The sequence below is a fragment of the Dreissena polymorpha genome, chromosome 3 (assembly GCF_020536995.1).
Source record: "Dreissena polymorpha isolate Duluth1 chromosome 3, UMN_Dpol_1.0, whole genome shotgun sequence".
NCBI lineage: Eukaryota > Metazoa > Mollusca > Bivalvia > Myida > Dreissenidae > Dreissena > Dreissena polymorpha.
Genome location: NC_068357.1, coordinates 69,925,633 through 69,949,151, shown reverse-complemented (window position 1 = coordinate 69,949,151; position 23,519 = coordinate 69,925,633). Strand labels below are relative to the sequence as shown.

At 33.5% G+C, this 23,519-nt stretch overlaps 1 protein-coding gene across 5 annotated transcripts in view; it reads right to left on the bottom strand.

The window, feature by feature from the left end:
* Window positions 1–405: 405 nt before the first annotated feature.
* The window catches only part of LOC127874632 (disheveled-associated activator of morphogenesis 1-like), an 83,518-nt gene continuing 60,404 nt past the window's right edge, over window positions 406–23,519 (bottom strand). For 4 of the 5 annotated variants that reach the window (XM_052419091.1, XM_052419090.1, XM_052419088.1 and 1 more), the window contains 9 exons: window positions 21,488–21,594; window positions 20,269–20,357; window positions 19,817–20,031; window positions 19,228–19,289; window positions 18,619–18,814; window positions 17,445–17,612; window positions 16,724–16,799; window positions 12,639–12,668; window positions 406–6,372 (listed from right to left, as the gene is read on the bottom strand). In XM_052419091.1, coding sequence (XP_052275051.1) covers window positions 6,245–6,372; window positions 12,639–12,668; window positions 16,724–16,799; window positions 17,445–17,612; window positions 18,619–18,814; window positions 19,228–19,289; window positions 19,817–20,031; window positions 20,269–20,357; window positions 21,488–21,594 — 1,071 coding nt within the window. In that variant the 3' untranslated portion in view covers window positions 406–6,244. The remainder of the gene's footprint in view (window positions 6,373–12,638; window positions 12,669–16,723; window positions 16,800–17,444; window positions 17,613–18,618; window positions 18,815–19,227; window positions 19,290–19,816; window positions 20,032–20,268; window positions 20,358–21,487; window positions 21,595–23,519) is intronic. The other variant, XM_052419092.1, reaches the window with a different exon arrangement.

The window sequence follows — 23,519 nt, the reverse complement described above, 5'->3', positions numbered from 1 at the left end:
TTTTGTTTCAAAAATCGTAGTGTGCAATAATTATTATATTACTGCGATTTGCTGTTTGCATATTTTGCAATTCAATACATAAATAACATATATGTTGATTTTACAAAAATCGATTTTTGCGCCTCTAAAAAACTATAATTTGCATCCGGACCAAAATAGTGATAGGATTATAATAGGGTCTTATTAGCAGTGAAATTCCCCTAACGACGGCTAAACTACGGTATCTGTGCTTAACATTAAGAAAGATAGAAAGATACAACAGTCTACTCCTTACCCTCAACATGCATGAACATATCATGTGGCGCCCATGTAATTAAATCAAACAGTTAAAAATCTTGTAAAGATATATTATTTTTGTTCTGACCTTCATAAACAAATTGGTCCATCAAACACAATTTCAACATGTAAAATTGCATATGCATTTATTAATTTATAAATAGCATGTGCTAAAATGACAATATACAGACATTCTATTGACATTACAAAGTTGTATATACATATAATTTTCTATGTAAGAAAACACATCATAAGCTAGGAATTTTCTGACAGAATAAATAGCACAGGTAGTGACTATACAAAGACACAATGAGTAAAACTAAAATAAGTTAACCTAATTTGAGGCAACATAACTTGGCAACTATTTCCGATCCATTGAAACATCAAATACTTTGTTATTTACATACAACAAGCGTTTTTTCCGAAAACGAAACAAAAAAACACACCTAATTCTAATTGCTGGAAAAAGATTAACATGTTCATGTAAAATAGTAGCTTAACTTCACAATTAGGTACAATGTTTATATTGTAAAATATTCTACCAGTTCAGTCGAACAAACCATCTAGGAAGCATTTGTAGCAAATATATAAGCCAAGCTCTGGGAAAAAGGGGCTTAATGGATATGGGTAAATGTCCAAAATTAGCCTGTGCAATATCACAGGCCAAACAGGGATGACACTTTCTGCTCACTTTCCACTTTTATAGTATTTTTCTTTTAAGGAAGTATCTTAAAGAAAATCTAGTAAAGGAAAAAGTGTAATCCCTGATCAGCCTGTGTTGACTGTACAGCATGCATTAAACCCGGTTTTTGCAGAGTGAGGCTCCATTATATGAGTCGCGTTCTGAGAAAACTGGGCATAATGCATGTGCATAAAGTGTCAACCCAGATTAGCCTGTGCAGTCCACACAGGCAAATCAGGGACAACACTTTCTGCCTAAATTGGATAAATGAAAAATGTCATACAAGAGGAAAGTGTCGTCCCTGATTAGCCTGTGCGGATTGCACAGGCTAATCTGGGATGACACTTACCGCACATGCATTAAACCCCGTTTTCCCAGAGTGAGGCTCCAATATATTAGTTGTAAAAAGATTATGAACTGAATAGGACAATCTGTGTTGAAGATGTTTACATTCTTGCCAGTACTGAGATACATGATCAGGATATATTATCTATGTTAAATAATTATTTATTATTATACATTCAATGCATAGTTGATTATTAAATATAACATGGAAGTACAAATGATAAGCATGATTGAATAAAAAGTAAGTGTGGTTTTTAGACAGTCTTACCATTAAATGTAGGCATGACACATGACATACGTAAGTGACATGATGTTAGTTTTTAGACAAATGGAAGTAAAGTAATAATTGACATTATGTTATGCCACATTAAGACATGTTTGCTGAAACTTAGTTATATAACATGAGGGTCAGTTGATACCCGAGCAATACTTCAAACATCACATAATAGAAAACACTACACCAAATGAAACGGAAAATTATTGTAAATTTAGACATAAAGATGCCAAGTACATGCAATTATTGGCTCAATCGTATATTTACATAGACAGATCGGAAAACAGTGAAAAGTCTACAAAATATTATATAGCATGGAATGTTCAGAATCGGAAAAAGAGGGACGTCAAAATAGTTCATGTCAAGTCTTAAAAAGACAATGTTTTACATAATTTTACAATGAGTGTAGGTAGTAAGCAGACAACTAGTTTATTGACAAACAACTGTCTCTTAAATATTTGAAAAAAAGGAATTTGATTTTCATATTTATATAAGTAAATAATTAATACTATTTATGCCAATTACAAAATGAAGTTAATGCCAATGTTAATATTATTATTCTATATACATGAAAACATTATAAGTCAAAACATGTTACATAGAATTGGTTGGTGCAATTACATGCACTCAGACTGAAAAGTTAAATGTTACAGGCTAAAATAGGTTATACATAATTTCAGACAGAGTACTATCTATAACGATAGCTTCCCTTGAACGTACAAAATGCTATATAGATGACAATGTAGTAATTATCAGGTGATATATAGATACTTATTAACAGACACACAAGGCTGTTGAGAAAATATATTTGATATTTATCATTTAAAAAAACATTGCAATAATTCAAAACAAGCTAGGAAAACGGGATATATTCGCGCAAGAAATTATTTAAAGAGAGATGATCAGTTTAGATTGTTTTACATGCACTTTTAAAATATTGTTTGTGTCATTTTTTTCATATTGTTAATGCTTATTACAATCATTTTAAATACTAAAATATCACACATACATAAGAAACTACATACTATTAACACTTGAATGTGATTTAAGGGTACTTAAAATATTTATAAACATAATTAAAAAATAAATTGTAAAAATTGTATAATCATACAATTAAGAAGGTTGTAACATTTGTGCTTTTCTCTTTCCGGATACATATTGTATTTCAATATTTTATTAAAGTAAGAGCCTGTTTATAAAATTAAGCATTCTGAATGAAATTTCTAAATTTAAGTAAATGTCGGCAATAAAAAAATCTTTCTATCGGAACAATTAGTATATATAATAATATTATGTCCCAATTATTTAAACTAGGTATACACTCAACAACAAAAACAAACATGTATATTTCAACCATTGTTACAACAAAACTTATTAAACTTCATGAAAAATTACAAAAGTCAAATTAAACACATGCTTTTATTGTATGATATACAAAAATTTATAAAATAGTGATTTTATACACTCAAGTAAAACATATAAATGGCATATATTAATATTTACTGCTTTTCCTTTACAATATATATCTGTTTTTACTACGAGGATCAGCAATTATAATACATAATTATGTTGCTAATGAAGTCATGATATATAGACATAATAAATAATATACAATCACACAAAGACAAGAGTTTGTTGGTCTGTTTCAATAATATAACCCATTCTAGATGTACATATTGCACATGGAAATTTAAAACAATATAAACAACAAAACAATCAACAAAACAAATACAATATCTGATCAATATTACTTAACTTGTCCATGCACAATTGTTTGCATCAACCACATTTTATATACAAAACAATGAAAAGACAACAATAATGAATAACATAATGGGTGAATTGGGGAGAAAATTTTGCTAAGATGGAAAACAATTTTCCGATTCATGCACAAATATTGGACAGAGCTTGAAATTATAAAGAATCATTCATAAACATAACTAAGACATATTGTTTGAAAGTTTTATTTTAAAAAAAAATGTAAGTCAAAAAAATGAGTATAGATTCAACCTTTTAAGATTGCAGTTCCAAAAAAATGTGCATGAATTTTCTAGTAAACAATAATTTCAAACCATGTATGATTTTTACTATGACATGATGATTAAATTATCATATACATGTATTTCCATTGTATGCAATTAATAAACATTATCCATGTGAATTTTAAATTAATTTGCACATTACACAAAAGCCAGGAATGTTCACATATTTAAGTTTAATTTGAGAACCACAATCTGTTGTTTTTTTGGAATGGACCAACGTTTTTAAAGTTGACATATTTTCATTGCACATGCAGATTGCTAAAAGCTTGATTGACAAAAATGTGCTAAAATTATCTAAACATGACATGCCTTATAATGTGCTTATAAATATATCATATACATTAATATAGTACTGCATTCTCACAGCTATATTTTGAACACTTCAAACATTTGCAGCACTCCTAAGAATAAATTACTTTTAATAGAAAAAACAAGAGATTGCCGAGCAATATTGTCCCCTATCGGTGAAACTCCACCATTGTCAGTAAAAAAATCTTTATTTTTTTTAAATATATTTGTTGCCATAGCAACCAGAATTCTTGATGTAGGAACAAAATGAAATGTCGTGCATAATGTCCATATTGCCATCTATCCATGTTTCAATTTTTATGAAAAAATATGAAGAACTTTTAAAGTTATCACAGGATCCAGAAAAGTGTGACAGACTGACAGACAGACAGACGGAGCGCAAACCACAAGTCCCCTCCCGTTTCACCATTAGGGGACAAAAACACAAAGAAAAACATTAACTATGAAGTCTTCCCTAAAGCATGGGAGAAACAGGAATAAACAGCAACAAAACAAACAACAACCTTTGATAACAATAATCTCATGGAATCTGTAAAAAAATGTACTCATTATATGCATACTGTAATTAAATTACACACTCTTTCAACATGTTCTAATGGTATAGCCTATATATAAGTAATTTAGAATTAACATCATTAATAATTAGGTAAATGAGTTCAATAATTGTTTATTTACAAAAAACTCATTAATCTCTATTGGTCAACACTTTAAATTTATTGGACAAGGTCCATGCTCTTATTTGTTTCAAAATGCTGTTAAAACAGCATACACATTAACCAATATCATTGTATTTATGTCCTATAATTTCAGTATCAACCATAAACAAATGACATTTGTTAAACATTATCCAATCACTAAAAAAAATATGCTCATCAATTTCTACTTTGTAAATTTTGAGTCTGAAACTGTAATATCTGAAATAAACATGTTCAGCAGGTACCACAGTTTTGTACACATTGTTTAAAATTGAGTCCCACTTTTTTAAAACAGGGAATAATTCAAGTGTTGTCTCAGATATGCCTGTGAAGTCCACATAGGCTTATCAGGGCAACACTTTCCACTGTATGGTATTTTTCCTTTAAAGGAAGCCTTATCTTAGAGCAAATCTAGTTTAGGTGGAAAGTGTTGTCCTCTTGGCCTGTGTAGACTGCACAGGCTAATCTGGTGTGACCTTACACACCTGCATTAAGTCCCAATTTTGCAGGACAAGTCTCAATTATTCTCTAATGGATTTGAATGAAGCAGCAACACAAGGTAGACAACAAGACGTTCTACACCTGAAATATGTCTTTTTGGCACTCAATTTGATAACAATAACTTGCAACTTATATAATGACATGATTCATTCAGCCATAGAAGGTCTAAAACAATAGAAATTTCAAAACCTCGTATTCATGTTCTTACCCATGTTGTTACCCTTGCTAAATTTGCAGACAGGAAAATTATTATTTAACATTATGCCAGTTGTCTTTAATATTTCCTTTCATGTTCTATTACTGTTCTTCCTTCTTCCTTCCAAAACCTACACTCTAAAATCTATTCAAATTGCAGAAAATCATTAATGTATTTGTTTTACATTTGTCTAAAATTCAAAACAGGCCAAACAGCATTTTAAATGTCACAAACAAGTTCAACATTGTTTGTTTAATTATAGACGTTGGCATTGGCTTAATTGACATATTCCCACCCCCTCAAAATATTTCTTTGTGTCAAGAGTACACCACATTTTGATCATGATAATACAATTTTATTGCAAGTACTTCCTCCCAAAGAATTCCTGACACATCCAGTAACATAATATGAAAACAGGATTGTAAACACTAACATTGTTTCAATTTTGCATGAACTACACACTACCATTGCACAGAAAATCCTTCAATAGACTAATACTCAAGAGGTATTGACTTTCAGAAATCCTTCCAAGACCTTGTTCAAGTCACTCACTGTGAATGTGTTAACTTGGGGAAATCCTAGCAAGCAATCCAAGACATTGTTCAATGCACTCATCGTCAATGTGTTAAATTTAAGAAATTCTTCCAAGACCTTGTTCAATTCACTCATTGTCTATTTGTTGACTGTGGAAATCCTGGAAAGCAATCCAAGACATTGTTCAATTCACTCATCGTCAATGTGTTGAATTTCAGAAATCCTTCCAATACCTTGTTCAATTCACTCATTTCTATTTGTTGAGTTGTGGAAATCCTGGAAAGCAATCCAAGACAGTGTTCAATTCACTCATCGTCAATGTGTTGTCCTGGCAAGCAGTCTCTCAACTCACTTGGCAGTGTTTTGACTTACGGATATCCTGCCAATTCCTCAATTCACTCGTTCCCTAGACGTATTCACTTGTGCGGAGATTCGCTTCTTGTTTCTCTTCATTTTGGCCATTTCTTCTCCAAATATGTCGCCAGTTCTCAAAGCCGAGACAAGGTCGTCAAACTCACCTGAGAAATATATAATTAATATAAATGAGCTTTGCTGTGTGAAAAGGGGTGAATGCATGTGAGTAAAGGTGTAGTACGCACTGGCTTATCAGGAATGACACTTCTGCCTAAACTAGACTTTTTCTAGGAAGAGTTGTACTTTAAACGAAAAATATCATAGAAGCGGAAAGTGTCATCCCTGATCGGACTGCACAGGCCAATCTGGGACGACACTTAACCACCTGAATTAAACCCCCTTTTCATGGAGCGAGGCTCAAATACACAATTTGAGCTCAATTACACTATGGATATGATAGATAAACTTTAAAAACTTTGCTTGCTCCACCTGTCCTTTTGATTTAATTGATTGGGTTATGCAATCATGTGTTTTTATGTACCTCTGAATTATCAACAATAACTCTATAATTGCCAGTTCCATTACGTATCTAATCAATAGTTTATTAGGATAATCCAGGTAAAATTGTTATAAATCAAATTTACATTCCTTAAACTAGGACTATACAAAAAAAAAGATTCAAGAGTATTTTCAGTAAACCTACAACTTTTTATGCATTTGCATGCAATAATAAAATAAGTTGTAAAAGATTTCTGGATGCAGACAGTGATAAGATCATGATTATGATAGAAGTAAAACGGCTTTTTTTTCGTTTGCACATATCCAATTTTCAAATCAATGTCATGGCGTCAGAAAAATAAAAACAAACCAGAAATGTAACTCTCTGATTATACTCCTTTAATTGACGTTTCGGCATAATGCCTTTATCAAAACATTGGAAATTATATGTTAACTACATTTTTACGTCTTTTGACTGCACAATTTAAATAACAAAGAAAAATGTTTTTAAACGTCAAATGACGTTGTACATGATGACGTCATAAATGGCGTTATATAAAATGGCGCCAAAAAAATGTAAAAATTCGCCAAAAATGAAATGACGTTAAACACTTACATATTGTATCTTAATCCTATGTTAAATGTGTGCTTTATATATTTAATAAATTGATATTTTACAATAAAATAATCATCATCATATGTAATTATAATCTACCTTAACTTATTATCATAAACTAAATAGGGTAAACTTAAACAGAATCTACAAAAAAGAGGATATCCAAATAAATTTGTAAACCATGAGCTATCCCGAGTTGATAATTTAAATAGGAAAGACTTACTTAAGAAGAAAGAAACAAATAAAACAGCCAACAAGAGAGTACCACTAGCTATAACTTATTCTAACAACCTTCCAAATATCCACTCAATAATTCGAAAACATACAGACAAACTATATAAATCAGACAGAATGAAAAATATATTCCCAGACGTACCAATAGTTGCATACAGACGAGATAGAAATATCGGTGACATTTTAGTTCATGGAAAAACAAATAAAGAGATAAACAAACGTTTTCAACTAATACCACAATCGTGTAAGACTAATTGTATAGTCTGTAAAATGTTGAAAAGAGGTTTTCATAACAACCCAAAAAGTGACATTCCAAACGAAGCAATAAAACAGAACTGTAACATTTATAACTTGGTGTACGGTATATTTTGTATTAAATGCCAAAAGATGGTATACGTCGGAGAGACAAGCAGATCATTAAAGGAACGTGCCAAAGAACACGAGGCTGACGTGCGAATACGAAGAGAGAAACCAATCTCAGAACATTTCAATGGTGCTGGCCACAGAGTGCAGGATATGGGTGTATCAGTGTTAACACAAATAAGAGACAGTTCCCATTATTACAGACTTATTAAAGAATTGGAATTTATAAAGAAGTTTCAAACGCAATCACCAAATGGACTAAATACAAAAAATCAACTTGATGTCCTGCTACGGGAAACTATCTTGTAAAAAATATATGTGAAAAACATTTTATATTAATCATCAACATAAATGAATGTAAAAATAATAGTACTTTATGCAATTTATCTTGTCCATAATGTGTATATGATATATAGAATAGCAAGTATATATGATTATTTAATCAAATATCATTAGAATATTATACATAGATATGGATTGAAATAATAAGAGTCATTAAATAAGTTTACCCTATTTAGTTTATGATAATAAGTTAAGGTAGATTATAATTACATATGATGATGATTATTTTATTGTAAAATATCAATTTATTAAATATATAAAGCACACATTTAACATAGGATTAAGATACAATATGTAAGTGTTTAACGTCATTTCATTTTTGGCGAATTTTTACATTTTTTTGGCGCCATTTTATATAACGCCATTTATGACGTCATCATGTACAACGTCATTTGACGTTTAAAAACATTTTTCTTTGTTATTTAAATTGTGCAGTCAAAAGACGTAAAAATGTAGTTAACATATAATTTCCAATGTTTTGATAAAGGCATTATGCCGAAACGTCAATTAAAGGAGTATAATCAGAGAGTTATAATTTTTTAATATCCCTTTGGATAATTCAACTAAACCAGAAATGTTTGTAAAACTTGCAGCCAAGTGGTCAATATATGCAATTGTTCTTGATCTCAAAATTCAAATGGGTCTTTTCTAAAGACTACCCAACATACTCATTATGCTCCCTTTGAAGAAGTGGAAGTATGTTGCTTTGCAACTGTCTTTATGTAGGTCTGCAGACCATTTGGTTTCCACCCGCTATCTTTATTTTGAGGTCAAAAGTCAAGGTCAAAGGAGCTCAAAACATTAGTTTACAAACACATACTATCATACACAACTTTCTGGTATGCTTGTTACCTGGGAGGACAGAAAGACACGTATTAATTTTGAGGTAAATATGAAATTAGACCATGCTATGTGAAAAAGGGGTTAAATGCATGTGCGTAAAGTGTCGTCCCAGATTAACCTGTGCAGTCCGCACAACACTTTCTGCTTTTATGGTATTTTTCGTTTACAGAAAGTTTCTTTGTTGCAAAAATCCAGTTTAAGCGGAAAGTGTTGTCCCTGATCTGCCGGTGCAGACTTCACAGGCTAATCTGGGACCACACTTTTAGCACATGCATTTAACCACTTTTTTCACAGAGCACGGCCCAATTCAGTTCTTAACAATATCCCGAGGATGCATTGACCCTTGATGATTCAAATTGGTTTTCAGGTTTCTCAGAAGAAAGGACAATACTTCTATCAACTTTGTTGCCAACAAAATCAAATCTTCCCTCCCAATATCAATTGTAGCCATGCTCACAATGGAAGCTTAAAATGTTCTCCACATTTAGTGTAAAAAGTAACAAAGAAATATACCAGCATTTCTTCCAAGCTAAAAGAACTCGTGGGTACAAATGAGTATAATATCTTTTTATGAAGTCTTTAATGAACTGTTTAACACACACAAAGCAAAGCTATGTACAGCAAATGAATATTGTGTATTTAGCCCTCTAAGCATATATTTGGCTAACAATTAAAGTTCTTAAGCTATAAATGATTATGAAGAAAGATCCCATGGTTGTAAATTTGCAAACTGAAGCTCGTATAAATGTTGCAAAATGAGCACTTATAAATGATAATTAAATACTAATGTAATGCTTTCATTGACAGCTTTTGACAAAGGTAATGAAGACATGTAGACGTGAATTATGTACCATACAGCCAACAACATGTTGTCTGTTTACAATTACCACAGGCTTGAAAATGTAGTAAGAGTCTTTCACATAAATGAAACAATCGAAATGTACAAAAATGATGATGTTTTTATAGTATTGCATGAAATAATTAGCTGTTATTTGTGACCATCACGCTTAGATACCCAGCAAAATGAAAACTGAAAAGGTAACACAAATGAGAATCGCTCTGTGAAAAGGGGATTTAATGCATGTGCGTATAGTGTCGTCCCAGATTAGCCTGTGCGGACTGCGACAGGGTCAACACCTTCTGTTTCATGATATTTTTCGTTTAAAGAAAGTCTCTTCTTAGCAAAAATCCTGTTTAGGTGGAATGTGTTGTCCCTGATTAGCCTGTGCAGACTGCACGGGCTAATCTGGGACAACACTTTTAGCACATGCATTAAACTCCCTTTTCACAGAGCACAGCCCATTAATCTTTTTAGAGCTGCATATCATTTACTAGCGTTACAGTCTTCACGCTAAATATTTAAGACCAATAGCCCTTCGGGCTTATCAGATAAAAAAAATAATAGCCCGAAAACATTTTCAATAGCCCGAAAAGGTCAACATAAAAGTTATGACTTTTTTGGCCAGGAACAAAAAAAATTCCTTTTCCAATCAGAAACAACTACTTCTAATGAGTACAACATGTATTATTCGTGTTTGAAAGCAACAGCAAAGGCATGCTCCGCTGACATCTCCATATCTCAGTGTTTCAGATTGCATCATTGGTCACAATTTCCTCTGGACAGGTGTCCTAAATGGTCATTTTTTTCAGGACATTTGTCCTTAATCATAAAAAAAAAATCTAAGAGAGTTGTAAGCGCCCCGAGCCCTAACTAATTGTATTTTTTAGTCTTTCTAGTTGCAATTTCTGGTGAATACAATGCGAAATTTTATATATCATACCATTTGTATCACCGCATGTGTATTCGTCATACAATAGAAATGTTCATAAAGAACGTTGAAAATAGTCGACAACAATACTGTATCCGAACACGACAGTCCGAAAAAATGTATGTGTTTTGCACATAAAATAAAATGTGCATATCGTTAGATTCCAAAAAATGAAAACCATTTACCTAGGAAATACGTAATAAATATATAAATTTGTTAACATATTGCTTAACTATATGCAACTGCAGTGCTTTATTTTGCTAATCGATCAATTTTTCATTTGCAACCTTTCGCTGACTCGTACGATTTTCGAAAAGTAGCGAAGATTTTGTGTCAGTTACCGATCATGTCCGCGCTATCCGCTAACCACTAAAAAACTGCCAATAAAATCGTCCATGTCCGGAGTCTATGTAAGAGTGGAACACAGACGTGTTGATTGGCTAACGACTTGTACCGACTTCTTCCATTGATTATTTTTTTAACACAAAGTGGCTGACCGGTGTTGATGTATTTTTTTCACTTTGTTGACAATTTTAAGCTCAAATATTTAATCGACCGATCGGGCTATTTAAAATGCATTTATTATCGACCGACCGTCCCAAGAATCGACTCGGGCTTCGGGCTTATAGTCTAATTCGAAGACTGCCGTTATATGTGAAAGAGGTATCGTGTCTTGTCTTTTTTTTTTAATTGTCATTTTAACTATAAAACATTATAATTGTGATGTATATTCAAATCATGTTTTTAAGTCACTTCAAACAAAAAATAAGAACTCAGTAACTTGTCTTAAAAGAGGGCCATTTGGATAACAGCCCTTGATCTCTCACCTGAGACCAAAAGGAACTGACCCATTGTGATAAGCTTTTATGCTGTTTCATCATCTATTTTATTTTATTTTTTAGTTTTTTCCCCCACGTTACCCAGTTCCAAATTTAGCTGAGATATAATTGGTATTTAAATGTTGCTTCTAGAGGGTTCACAGCCTTTTTATTCCATTTGAGTTAGTGGTTTCTGACCCAACATGACCAATCTAGAATTGGGCTGAGATAAAATTCTGACAAATATTCAAACAAGTATCAGGACAATTGGAAAATACATAAAATATGTAGTGTGTTGTTAAGCTAATTCTTTAATTTTGAACCCTTATAAGTTTTTTACCCCAGGTGACCCTTTTAAAAACTTGGTCCAGACGTCATTGGGGCGAATGTTCTGACCAGGATTTGTGAAGATTGGGCAATAAAAGAGGGCTCTAGTGTTCAGAAGGCAAACAATGACAGCCCACAAGGGACAAAAGGCAATTACAAATACCATTCATGCCCATTTTGTTATCTTTACATGTGTTAACCTTAAATATGAGCCATGATCTATGGAAAAGGGCTAAATACATGTGCGTAAAGTGTCATCTCATGGATGTCACTTTTCGCTAAAACTAGAATTTTGCAAAGAAGAGACTTTCTGTAAACAAAAAATACCATACAAGTGGAAATCGTCATCCCTGATTAGCCTGTGCTGACTGCACAGGCTAATCTAGGACAACACTTCAAGCACATGCATTAAACCCTCTTTTCACAGAGCTTGGCTTAATTACATTTAATTGTTACTTTATATAACAAGAAATATAAAGACCCAGACAGACATGAGAACACAAGCTATTAAGAAATGACAAGCAGCAGTATAGTAAATAATTTGATTTAATGGCAAATATATAATGATAAGCCTTGGAAACGTTGAAAGTAAATGGATATTTTAGAGATATTAATAATACTTTTAAGTGTCTTTTCCTTCTCCCTTGGCTCTAAAAAACAACAATAATTAACCCTGTAACTAATTTACTTTATCTTAAGTAACAAGAAACTGTCGGAGACGGGTGATGCTCCCCAAAGTGTTTTTTTGTCACAATATTGCACTATATATTCAGATAAAAGGAAACGTCTTGAGGGCACAGTATTTGGGGGGGGGACAAGAATATTTTGTTATTAAATTTCAAAGGGCCATATCTCTGTGAAAAATCATCAGACCAGAACCCGCTGATAATATGCATATTTCCTCTTGGCAGTGAAGCTTCCTATAAAGTTTCATTGAATTCCGGTCATTAGTTGCGGAGAAATAGCCCTGACAAGAATTGCACTATATGTACAGTTAATGGAACATTTCAAAGGACCATAACTCTGTGAAAAATCATCAAACCAGAACCCGCTGATAATATGCACATCTCCTCATGGTAGTGAAGCTTCCCATAAAGTTTCATTGAATTCCGGTCATTAGTTGCTGAGAAATAGCCCGGACAAAATTTGTGCACGGAGGGACAGCAGACAAAGCGGCGACTATATGCTACCCTCAAAATTTTTTGGGGGAGCATAATAAATACAAAGAATTAAGGCTTTAATTGCTTTTAAATAGATGTCACTAATTTTACAGAATAAGAAGAGTTTAGAAGTTTATGTTTACAGCTCAATGAAGTACATTTTTATATTGAGAATTGCATCAGATATGTGTGAAGTCTTTTTTTCAAATAAAATGGATTGCATTATCCTTCATTTCTGTGTGACAGCAACTGACAGCGAGTGATATATGACATCACATTCAGTTTCAATAAATCATTAATATGACAAACTACATTTATCGGTTCTCAAATTATGCCATGCAATTTTACAATTCATGCTGATTATTTCTTAGTTGTTATATGTTTCAAGATAACAATATGCTACTACAATAATTTGATTATGTTGTTATTTTCAATACATATAAATACATGAATATGTAAACAACTAACTCATATTAGGCTTCAACAACCAAAACACCTAGTTTTCTTATAAACAATGTGTTGTAAGCCAGTTAGAAAGCTAAACAAGAGCTGTCAGAGGACAGCGCGCTCGACTATTCTAGTGCTTGACAGTATAACGTAAGCCATCATGGGAAAATTGTTCATTTTCAATAATTTATTAGTCACACGTTAAAAAATAAAAAAAAAGGAAAAAAATAGGGGGGTATAATGTGGGGTGTGGTAATTTATTAGATGTTTAAAAAAAAAAAATGGGGGGGGGGTTACGGGGGGGGTAGGGGGGGTGGGGTGGTGAGAGGGGGTTATAATGTGGGGTGTGGTAATTTATTAGACGATGTTTAAAAAAAAAATGTTTGGGGGTGTGGGGGTAGGGGGGGTGGGGGGTGAGAGGGGGGTATAATGTGGGGTGTGGTAATATTTTTTTTTGGGGGGGGGGTGGGGGTGAGAGGGGGGTATAGTGTGGGGTGTGTTAATTTATTAGATGATGTTTAAAAAAAATAAAATTGGGGGGGGGGGTACGGGGGTAGGGGGGTGGGGTGGTGAGAGGGGGGTATAATGTGGGGTGTGGTAATTTATTAGATGATGTTTAAAAAAAATGTTTGGGGGTGTGGGGGAAGGGGGGTGTGGGGGTAGGGGGGTTGGGGATGGGGGTGAGAGAGGGGTATAATGTGTGGTGTGGTAATTTATTAGACGATGTTTACAAAAAAAAATTGGGGGGTGAGGTTGGGGGGGAAGGAGGGATTCTGGTAGGGGCGTGTGGTATTGTTTGGGTGGAATCCATTGTGGTATTCAGGTAAGTGTTGTTTTGTCAAAGTAATAATAAAATGTGATCATAATTAAAGAAGTAATGGCAATTTAAGCAAAAGGTTCAATTATCTAAGTGTAAAAGGGGCCATAATTATGTCAATATGCTTGATACAGTGGTCTGCTCTTGTTTATAGGTTGGGGTCATGTTGGTAAACAAGTATGCAACATATAAAAGCAATATGTCACAGGATATAGGAAATATTTGGGGTAGTAAGCAAACTTTAACATAGATTTATCAATAATATGCATATTCTAAGTATAAAAGGGGCAATAATTATGACAAAATGCATGATAGAGTTGTCTGCTCTTGTTTATAGGTTGGGGTCATGTTGGTAAACAAGTATGCAAAATATAAAAGCAATATGTCAAGGGACAATGAAAATAAATGGGGTAGTACAAAAACTTTAACATTTGCTGCATATTCTATTTTTAAGTGGAAAAGGGGCCATAATTATGACAAAATGCTTGATAGAGTTGTCTGCTCTTGTTTATAGGTTGGGGTCATGTATGTAAACAAGTATGCAAAATATGAAAGCAATATGTCAAGGGACAAAGAAAATATTTTGGGTAGTACGAAAACTTTAACATTTGCACGCAGACGAAGACGAAGACGCCGGGGTGAGTAGGATAGCTCCACTATATATATTTCATATATAATAGTCGAGCTTAAAATAATTGTGGGATGGAGATAAACAAATAATTTTCTTTATGGTCAACAATGTTTGCCAGAGTTTGACCTTTGTTATTACGTTCTTTTTCATCCAACATGCCAGACCCCTCAATCTGGGAGGGAAAGTCCCATTTTTGGGGTGTTTATCCTTGCGTCCTGATATAAGACAATTTTGTGCCGATATTCGTAAAAAACAAAGTATGTTCTAAAAGTTTACAATAATATTTTTTATTAAAGCTCTCTCTGGCTAAAACTTACTCGAGGTTGCACCAGTGTTGTTTTTGGCACCTAATCAGCAAATAAATTATTTTATAAGGAATTAACACCATGGGGTTTTTATGACAGGGGTCGCTAATTGCTATTGATAGATGTGTGAGATGTAAACAGAGTGTCTTCTGTCACTTTAAGGAAATATTATGATAAAAAAATGCGGATTTTTTAAAGAATGCCATTTGCACGAATTTCTTGCCATAATTTTTAATTTGTCGCCATTGGCAACAATAGCAATTGACAGCCAGAACCCTGAGTCACTCTCATGGCGATAGTGCGTATTTTTGTTTACTTCCAGAAAATGGGACTCTAGTTTGTGTTCATGAAATATTTAAACACATTTATGGCCGATGTTGGCCAGAAAAATATAGTTTTTGTGAGTAATATACTGAATACTGACTAAAGTAAAGGTGGAACGATTGATCGGTTTTGGTGTCATGGTGGGACTATCCCGCTTTTAGGTAAAAGGTCCTGACACTTTTTATAGAATGTGTTGCGATTTGGACCTGAGCAATTATGGCATGTGTGAACTGTATTTAGTTCTTCTTAAAAGCTTAGTGCTTTTACGAGTACATACCTACAGCTCAGAGTTCTTCCTGATAAAATTAAATTCCATGCCAAATAATTAAGTCTCAAGTTTGTCTATAAAACAGCATTCGATCAAACTAAGACATTGTAACAATTACAATACCTGTTACCATTGACATCAATTTGAGTGTTTTAGTGGCTCAAACAAAAAGTTGATAAAAACCATAATCAAACCCAAATCCTAAGTTTTGAATTGACAATGCAATCTATCTTACAGAGGTTCTGGAGATAATCGATGCCACACGATTGGTTGATTAGACACAAGATCTATCTTGTGGAGGATTCGGGAGATGCTAGATGTATACATTTGCGTATTTTCATATTCTGAATACTCTGTGTTTTCTATTACAAAAACTTCTTGAACCTGATAACGTGTTCAAAATTTGGATTATTGTCCTTATTCTGAGAGCACACCATACCAAGTATACTGTTTTAATTTGAGCATTAAGGTTAACTTTAAGATCTGTTTGTGTTTATTTATGAACGAAAATAGTTTATGTTGCTCATTTTGCCTATTAAAGTGCCACCTGGATTCCAGGTGGCCAAGTTTACACGAAATATCTCGTTACCAGTTGCAATGCCCAGCCACCCAGAGGGTCAATAGCTGGGTGGTAGATTATTGCAGCTAGAACGGTATTATACTTCTTTTATCACATAACTAACACAAAATTGTACTTTAATACACAAAGACTTAAATGATATTGTATTATTAAGTTAATACAATTTGTCTCACCTTTATCGCTTCCGTTCACTTGCCCGTTCATAGTGCCTGCCTTCTTTGTCAACCTCAGTTCACGCTCTTTCTTCAGCTGAAAATTGTTATGAGGGCAATTGAGTATTCTGTGCATATAATGATTTAGTATCATTCTATGCTTTTAAATTATTTTTTTCATAAGTTACCTTATTAGTTACTTGCCCAAAAAGATGGCCTGTCAAACATCATTTAAACATGTACAAAATACAGATACAACCATGAAATAGATTATTCCCTTTTTAATATTTTATTTTTCAATTATGAAATGACTATTAAAATTTGTTCAAACAAATCATTTCCAATGAAAATATAGACACATTGGAATGCATTACTACCAGTTTTTTTTTCAATTATTTGATATCCTTCACCAATTTTAAAATTTTGTGACAGATAGATGGACAGAATGAGGAACAGACTGAATGAATGGCGGACAGACATTGCCAATTCTATATCTGTCCACTTGGCAGGGGATAATAATAACTGATAGAACCATATGACACAATATGCTCTAGACTTAAAATGCACTTACAACTTATTTTAAAAGTCCTTCACAATTCCATATGTCTACAGAAAATGTTTAAAGGGGAACCACCTCTTGAGAAAGAAGTATCATCGAAAGGGTTCATAGCATTCTTGAAAGACAGAAGGACAGACAACACAGTGAATGAATGCTTTACCTGAAGAACACCATAACACGTACCTTCTCTTCAAGATGTGCTCGTTTCTCTTCCTCCTCCTTCATTTTGCGTATTTTCTCATTCTCTACTCGAGCGTCATTCATAGCCACGAGGAAGGCGTCAAACACACCAAAGAACTCATCTGGTTGGCCAGACTCGGCAATACCAAAACACTTCTGACAGGTTTCAAACTGCGGGAACACAAAACCATATACTGTTAAATTAAAACTGTATAATCTATTGAGCAGTCAAACAATGTTGAGTTCACAGGCATTGGAATTTAGATCTAACTTTACAAAAAAATCCAAACATCAAACTCATGTTTTTGTTTAAAGGCTTATAAATTATGACACCGTGAAAATTATGTCAAATTAAACAAGATCCAATAAATAGTTTTACAACAATAATGAGATCTAAACTTTATTATAATATGTTTGCTCTTGACTTCTTCCAGCATTGTTCATTAGACAATTTTTTTTCTTTTTTTTTCCTAGAAATGTTTTATATGGTTAAGTTGTCCAATGCTCAAATTGCGCCTTCTCAAACAATCCAAGCATTCTCACCCAATACTTTACAAATTATCAAGATGTAAACAATTACATCGTATATATGTACTTTAATAATTGATTCCGATGCAAATGCATCTCCGTTTTCATCTAGTCTATTAGTGATTGGGGAGTATAATAATGGAAATTTTTGCACCAACCATGAAACATACAGACAACCACTCCTTAAATCTGACAATGGGGACCTTTTCCCTCATTTGGGGGGGTAAAACAGAGCTATTTTTGTATGGGAGGGGGAATTGCAAAAGCAGGTAAATGACAAATGTTTAATTCATATCAGTTTTAACAGAATTAAATAAAATATCATTTTCTCTAAAGGAAGACACATTCTAACAGACCATACGATAGAAGGAATCCAGATGATTGTCCCACACATGACTAAAATCCCAAAACTGCTCTGTAAGCTTTGTTGAAGCCAAAATAATTATGGAAAGTGTGGAATACTGGGTATAAAAAATTACATTTACATCCACACTTCATAGTGATGACATATTCAGTTTTAATTTAACAGCTTCGAAAATGTGGAAGTAGTTAGCTCCACAAACGTATAACATTTAAAGCCCACTGAATTACTAACTTATCAACTAATAAACTATTTTTGCAGGGGCATATCACCCTCGGACACCCTCACCTTCTGTTTCATTTCTACGTAGTTTTCCTCCACTTCAGAGAAGCTGTATGTTGCCACGGTGATAAATTGTTTCATTACCGAGAGGAACCTGTCCCCTGGGGTCGTGGACCCTCGCTCCTCAAAGTAGCTCAACTCCTTCTCAATGTCCTTCAACCCCGTCCGTATCGTTCCTAACTCTTTGTCAAGCTCTGAGAAACTGCAAGACATTAACGTTCAGTTTTAAGATAACAAGAAATAACTCAACATGGTTATATACAACTTGTATGTCTGGAGCTAAATAAGAAATAAATAATTTTTTAACTAATTTTGTTTTTATAAGTGAAGTAACGGTTTCATATTGAAAATAGTTTTTAAAAAATAAAACATCCAACATCATGAATGGTTTTATAACATTTATGCCCCTATACAGAACTAAATATTTCTTAAGATTAATTTAAATCTGAAATCCAGAACAATTTATTGAAACCTGATAAACCATGAAACAGCAAAAAGTGGTACTAAATAAATATTAACTATGCATGTACTTGTTTTATCTAAACAGACTATAATTTAATTACTTATAATGATACAAAAGGGATGAATATTTTTTTTACAGAAAACAATACTTACTTTACTTTGCAAGCAGTCCCTACAAAACTGAGATCGGTTCCAATCTTCAAGACATCTGGGAACTAAAGAAATGAAACAATGATAGGAGTCGCATTCTGAGAAAACTGGGCATAATGCATGTGCGTAAAGTCTCGTCCCAGATTAGCCTGTGCAGTCCGCACAGGCTAATCAGGGACGACACTTTCCGCCTAAACGTGATTTTTGGTAAAGAGGGACTTGCTTGAAACTAAAAATACCATAAAAGTGGAAAGTGTCGTCCTGATTAGCCTGTGGGGACTGCACAGGCTAATCTGGGACGACACTTTACGCACATGCATGATGCCCAGTTTTCTCAGAACGCGACTCATATTACTAGCCTGAACTAATATAATATGACCATATACAGTGCTAATCAAGTAACACATTTTGATTTTTAATTCAAAGGCTAACAAAAGTAGAAATTTATACAATGTAACTGTTCAAGCACAATCAGCCAGGATACAAATTTAAATTGCTGTTCTCTTTAATTATCACAATAGACCAAATTAGCGCATAAATTGTTAAAAACTTAATATCAACAATAATTTCAAAATGACAAAATAATGCATACTCGTTTTTCTACCACGTCCACTAAATAATGTAACAAGGTGACATGTTTGTTGATGCTAGATTTCGTATCCACCAGATTGGTTAGGGATGAGATTGTGAAGCCCCTAGCATTTCCCCGCTGGCCCCTATTCATGTAGTTTCCCATGGCAAGCACAATTTCTAGAAGTTTCTTTAGTCGACGGCTTTTTGTAAGTTGTTTGGAGCCTTCCAACACAGCTATTAATAAAAGATTACAAATCCATTAATTGCTAATTTAGCAGAAAAACAGTTTCTTTAAACCTGCATACATAAATGGTACAGTTCATGTCCATAAATATGAACATGATTACAACAAAAGTAGTTACATAGATAATTTCAAATTAAGCATAATTGTTTAATAATTTAATAATATAGACCCTTTAAATTAAGTATTTAGATGGTGTTGAGGATGAGATTTTGGTAAAAGAAAAGTACCTTCAATTCTTGGTTTCACATCGGCCATTCTGTCGGGGTACTTCTTTTTGAAGTACAGAGCTTGTACCCTCTGTTCATAGTGGCTCACCCTGCAAGCAGAACAGAATCATGTACAATCAAATAACAAAGAAAATGATACTGCTTCCTCAGTGTGTCATAAAATAAACTGTTATTTAAAACATGAAAAATACCTCCAAATACACACTCCTAACCAGGGCTTTTTCATATCCCAAATGGTGAATTTTGTCCCCCAAATCAAGTCCAAAAATGCCCCACTGATCATTTCAATTTCAGATGGTTGTAAATAGATAAGTTCAGTATAAAATTAAAGACTTTTAAATGTGTATTAATCATTTAACTAATTCACTTTTGTTCAGGATGAATATTTTACGAATAATTATTTGAATGTTATTTTAACCAAACAATCCAAATTTTATTGAAATTGTAACACTTGAAAAAATGTGCAAAAGCCATGCCTACATTCCATAGAGAGAGCTATTATTATAATGAAACACATGGGAGGTAACTGTTTGTGACCTACATGCCATACAGAGAGCAATAATTATAATGAAACACATGGGAGGTAACTGTGTGTGACCTACATGCCATATTGAGAGCAATAATTATAATGAAACACATGGGAGGTAACTGTGTGTGCCCTACATGTCATACAGAGAGCAATTATTATATATGAAACACATGGGAGGTAACTGTGTGTGACCAACATACCATAGAGAGAGAGAGCAATAATAATAATGAAACACATGGGAGGTAACTGTGTGTGACCTACATGCCATACAGAGAGCAATAATTATATATGAAACACATGGGTGGTAACTTTGTGTGACCTACATGCCATACATAGAGCAATAATTATTTATGAAACACATGGGAGGTAACTGTGTGTGACCTACATGCCATAGAGAGAGCAATAATTATAATGAAACACATGGGAGGTAACTGTGTGTGACCTACATGCCATAGAGAGAGCTATAATTATTTTGAATCACATGGGAGGTAACTGTGCGTGACCTACATGCCATAGAGAGAGCAATAATTATATGAAACACATGGGAGGTAACTGTGTGTGACCAACATGCCAAAAAAGAGAGCTACAATTATAATCAAACACATGGGAGGTAACTATGTGCGACCTCCATGCCATAGAGAGAGCTATAATCATTATGAAAGACATGGGAGGTAACTGTCTGTGACCTACATGCCCATCTCATAGAGGAACTTGTCTGCCCTTGCCAGGTTCTCGACCTCCCCTCCTAGCTCTCCCATCGTTTGCATCTCTTCTGATGTAGGTACAAACTTCAACAACTGAAATACAGACGTAACATTATGCAAATAGTATTTTATTATTTTCATATTATTTTTTTATTTTTATATGGGCCAAGCTTGGTGAAAAAGGGGGTTTAATGCATGTGCATAAAGTGTCATCCCAAATTAGCTTGTGAAGTCTGCACAGGCTAATCAGAGACAACACTTTCCGCTTTTATGGTATTTTTCGTTTACAGAAAGTCGTCCCTGATCAGCCCGTGCGGACTGTGCACATGCATTAAACTCCCTTTTCACAGAGCACGCCTCATATATATATATAAATGTGAAATGAGAAATCTATTAATCACTTTATGCATTCATCATATTTTTGTTCAAGTAATAATATTTGTATCGTGGTTTATTGTAGAATAACAAATTTAAGTAATATAAGTGCATAGGAATCAAATCACCAGTGCAAAGCACAAGTGATTTAATAACATTCATCTATACCCCTCAGCATGGGTTATTCTACAATAAATAATAGTATAAGCATTAACTTATTTTTGAGTCTGTATTTTTAAAGTAAATGCTTAAAAACTATTATAATTTATTACCTACTTCTATTTATAAATGCTGATAACCCATTTCATACTGTTTACAATCTTGTTCAAACAAGAAGGAAACATTTTGCGATATTTCCTCGTTTTGAAATGTTATGTTATGTTGCTTGATATCTGATAAATATTCAAATGCAAAGAGGAAGATAAAATCCTGGTGCCTGACTGTAAAAAGCAAGTCCCAGAAAACTGATTGTTTACGTTTTGAGTAATGAGAATATTTAATATTAGTAATAGTAATAATAATGTTGGGAACAGTCAAGTGTATCCCTCAGTGTAGGGGGCCATAGTTTGAACTGTTGTCCTTTACTTTGGGAAAGTAGGTCAACTGTTCCCGAATGTTAATAAAGTATCTTCATACTATATTCAATCAATCTTTCTACAGTGTAAACTCAACAGCGCTTTAAAAAGATGTCATCTAACCTTTTATAATAATAAATGTCAACAATTTCGTTAATACAAATTGGGAAAATGATTCAAAACAATTGATACTTCAGTGAACCTTAAATGCTAAAAACATAACCTTAATACTGCTTGATTATATTTTGTATACAGTTTGTGTTACATTAAATTGAACAGAAATCTAAAGTTAAAAAGGATTTCATTGTGCCTATTAAAGCAAGTTCATTTAACTGTTCAATGTCCAAAATGCAACTGTTTAAAAAAAAAGGATCTGCACACGAATATTGCAGTATAACCTACATATGATTTCTTTCTTTGCTAATGGAAAACAATTGTCAACTCATTTAAATAAGAATATCAGTGAAACTGATGGATGCTCCCTGATGATGCGCTTTGTCAATGTATGTGTTAATAACCACCTAAAAAAATCTTTTATTAGTTTGGGTGACCTTGACCCCAGTGACCTCAAACCTCATAAAAAGGTAGTGGCCCATGCAAGGTACCTACAAGCCAAAGATGAAAGAGATCGGTAAAGTATTGAAGGTGCTATGAGAAACCGTTACAAAAGTGTCACAGAAAATATATTAATAGCCTCTGTGACCTTGAGCCCAGTGACCTCAAACCTCATCAAAAGGTAGAGGTCCCTGCAAGGTACCTACATGGCAAATATGTAAGATATCGGTAAAGTATTGAAGGCCCTTTGAGAAACTGTAAGAAAAGCGTGACGGAACATCTATTAATAGCCTTGATGACATTTAGCCCAGTGACCTCAAACCTCATCAAAAGGTAGAAGTCCATGGAAGGTACCTACATGCCAAATATGAAAGAGATCGGTAAAGTAACAAAAGCATGACAGAAAATCTATTATTAGCCTCGGTGACTTTGACTTTGACCCCAGTGACCTCATCAAAAGGTAGGGGTCTGTGCAAGGTACCTACATGCCAAATATGAAAGAGATGGGTAAAA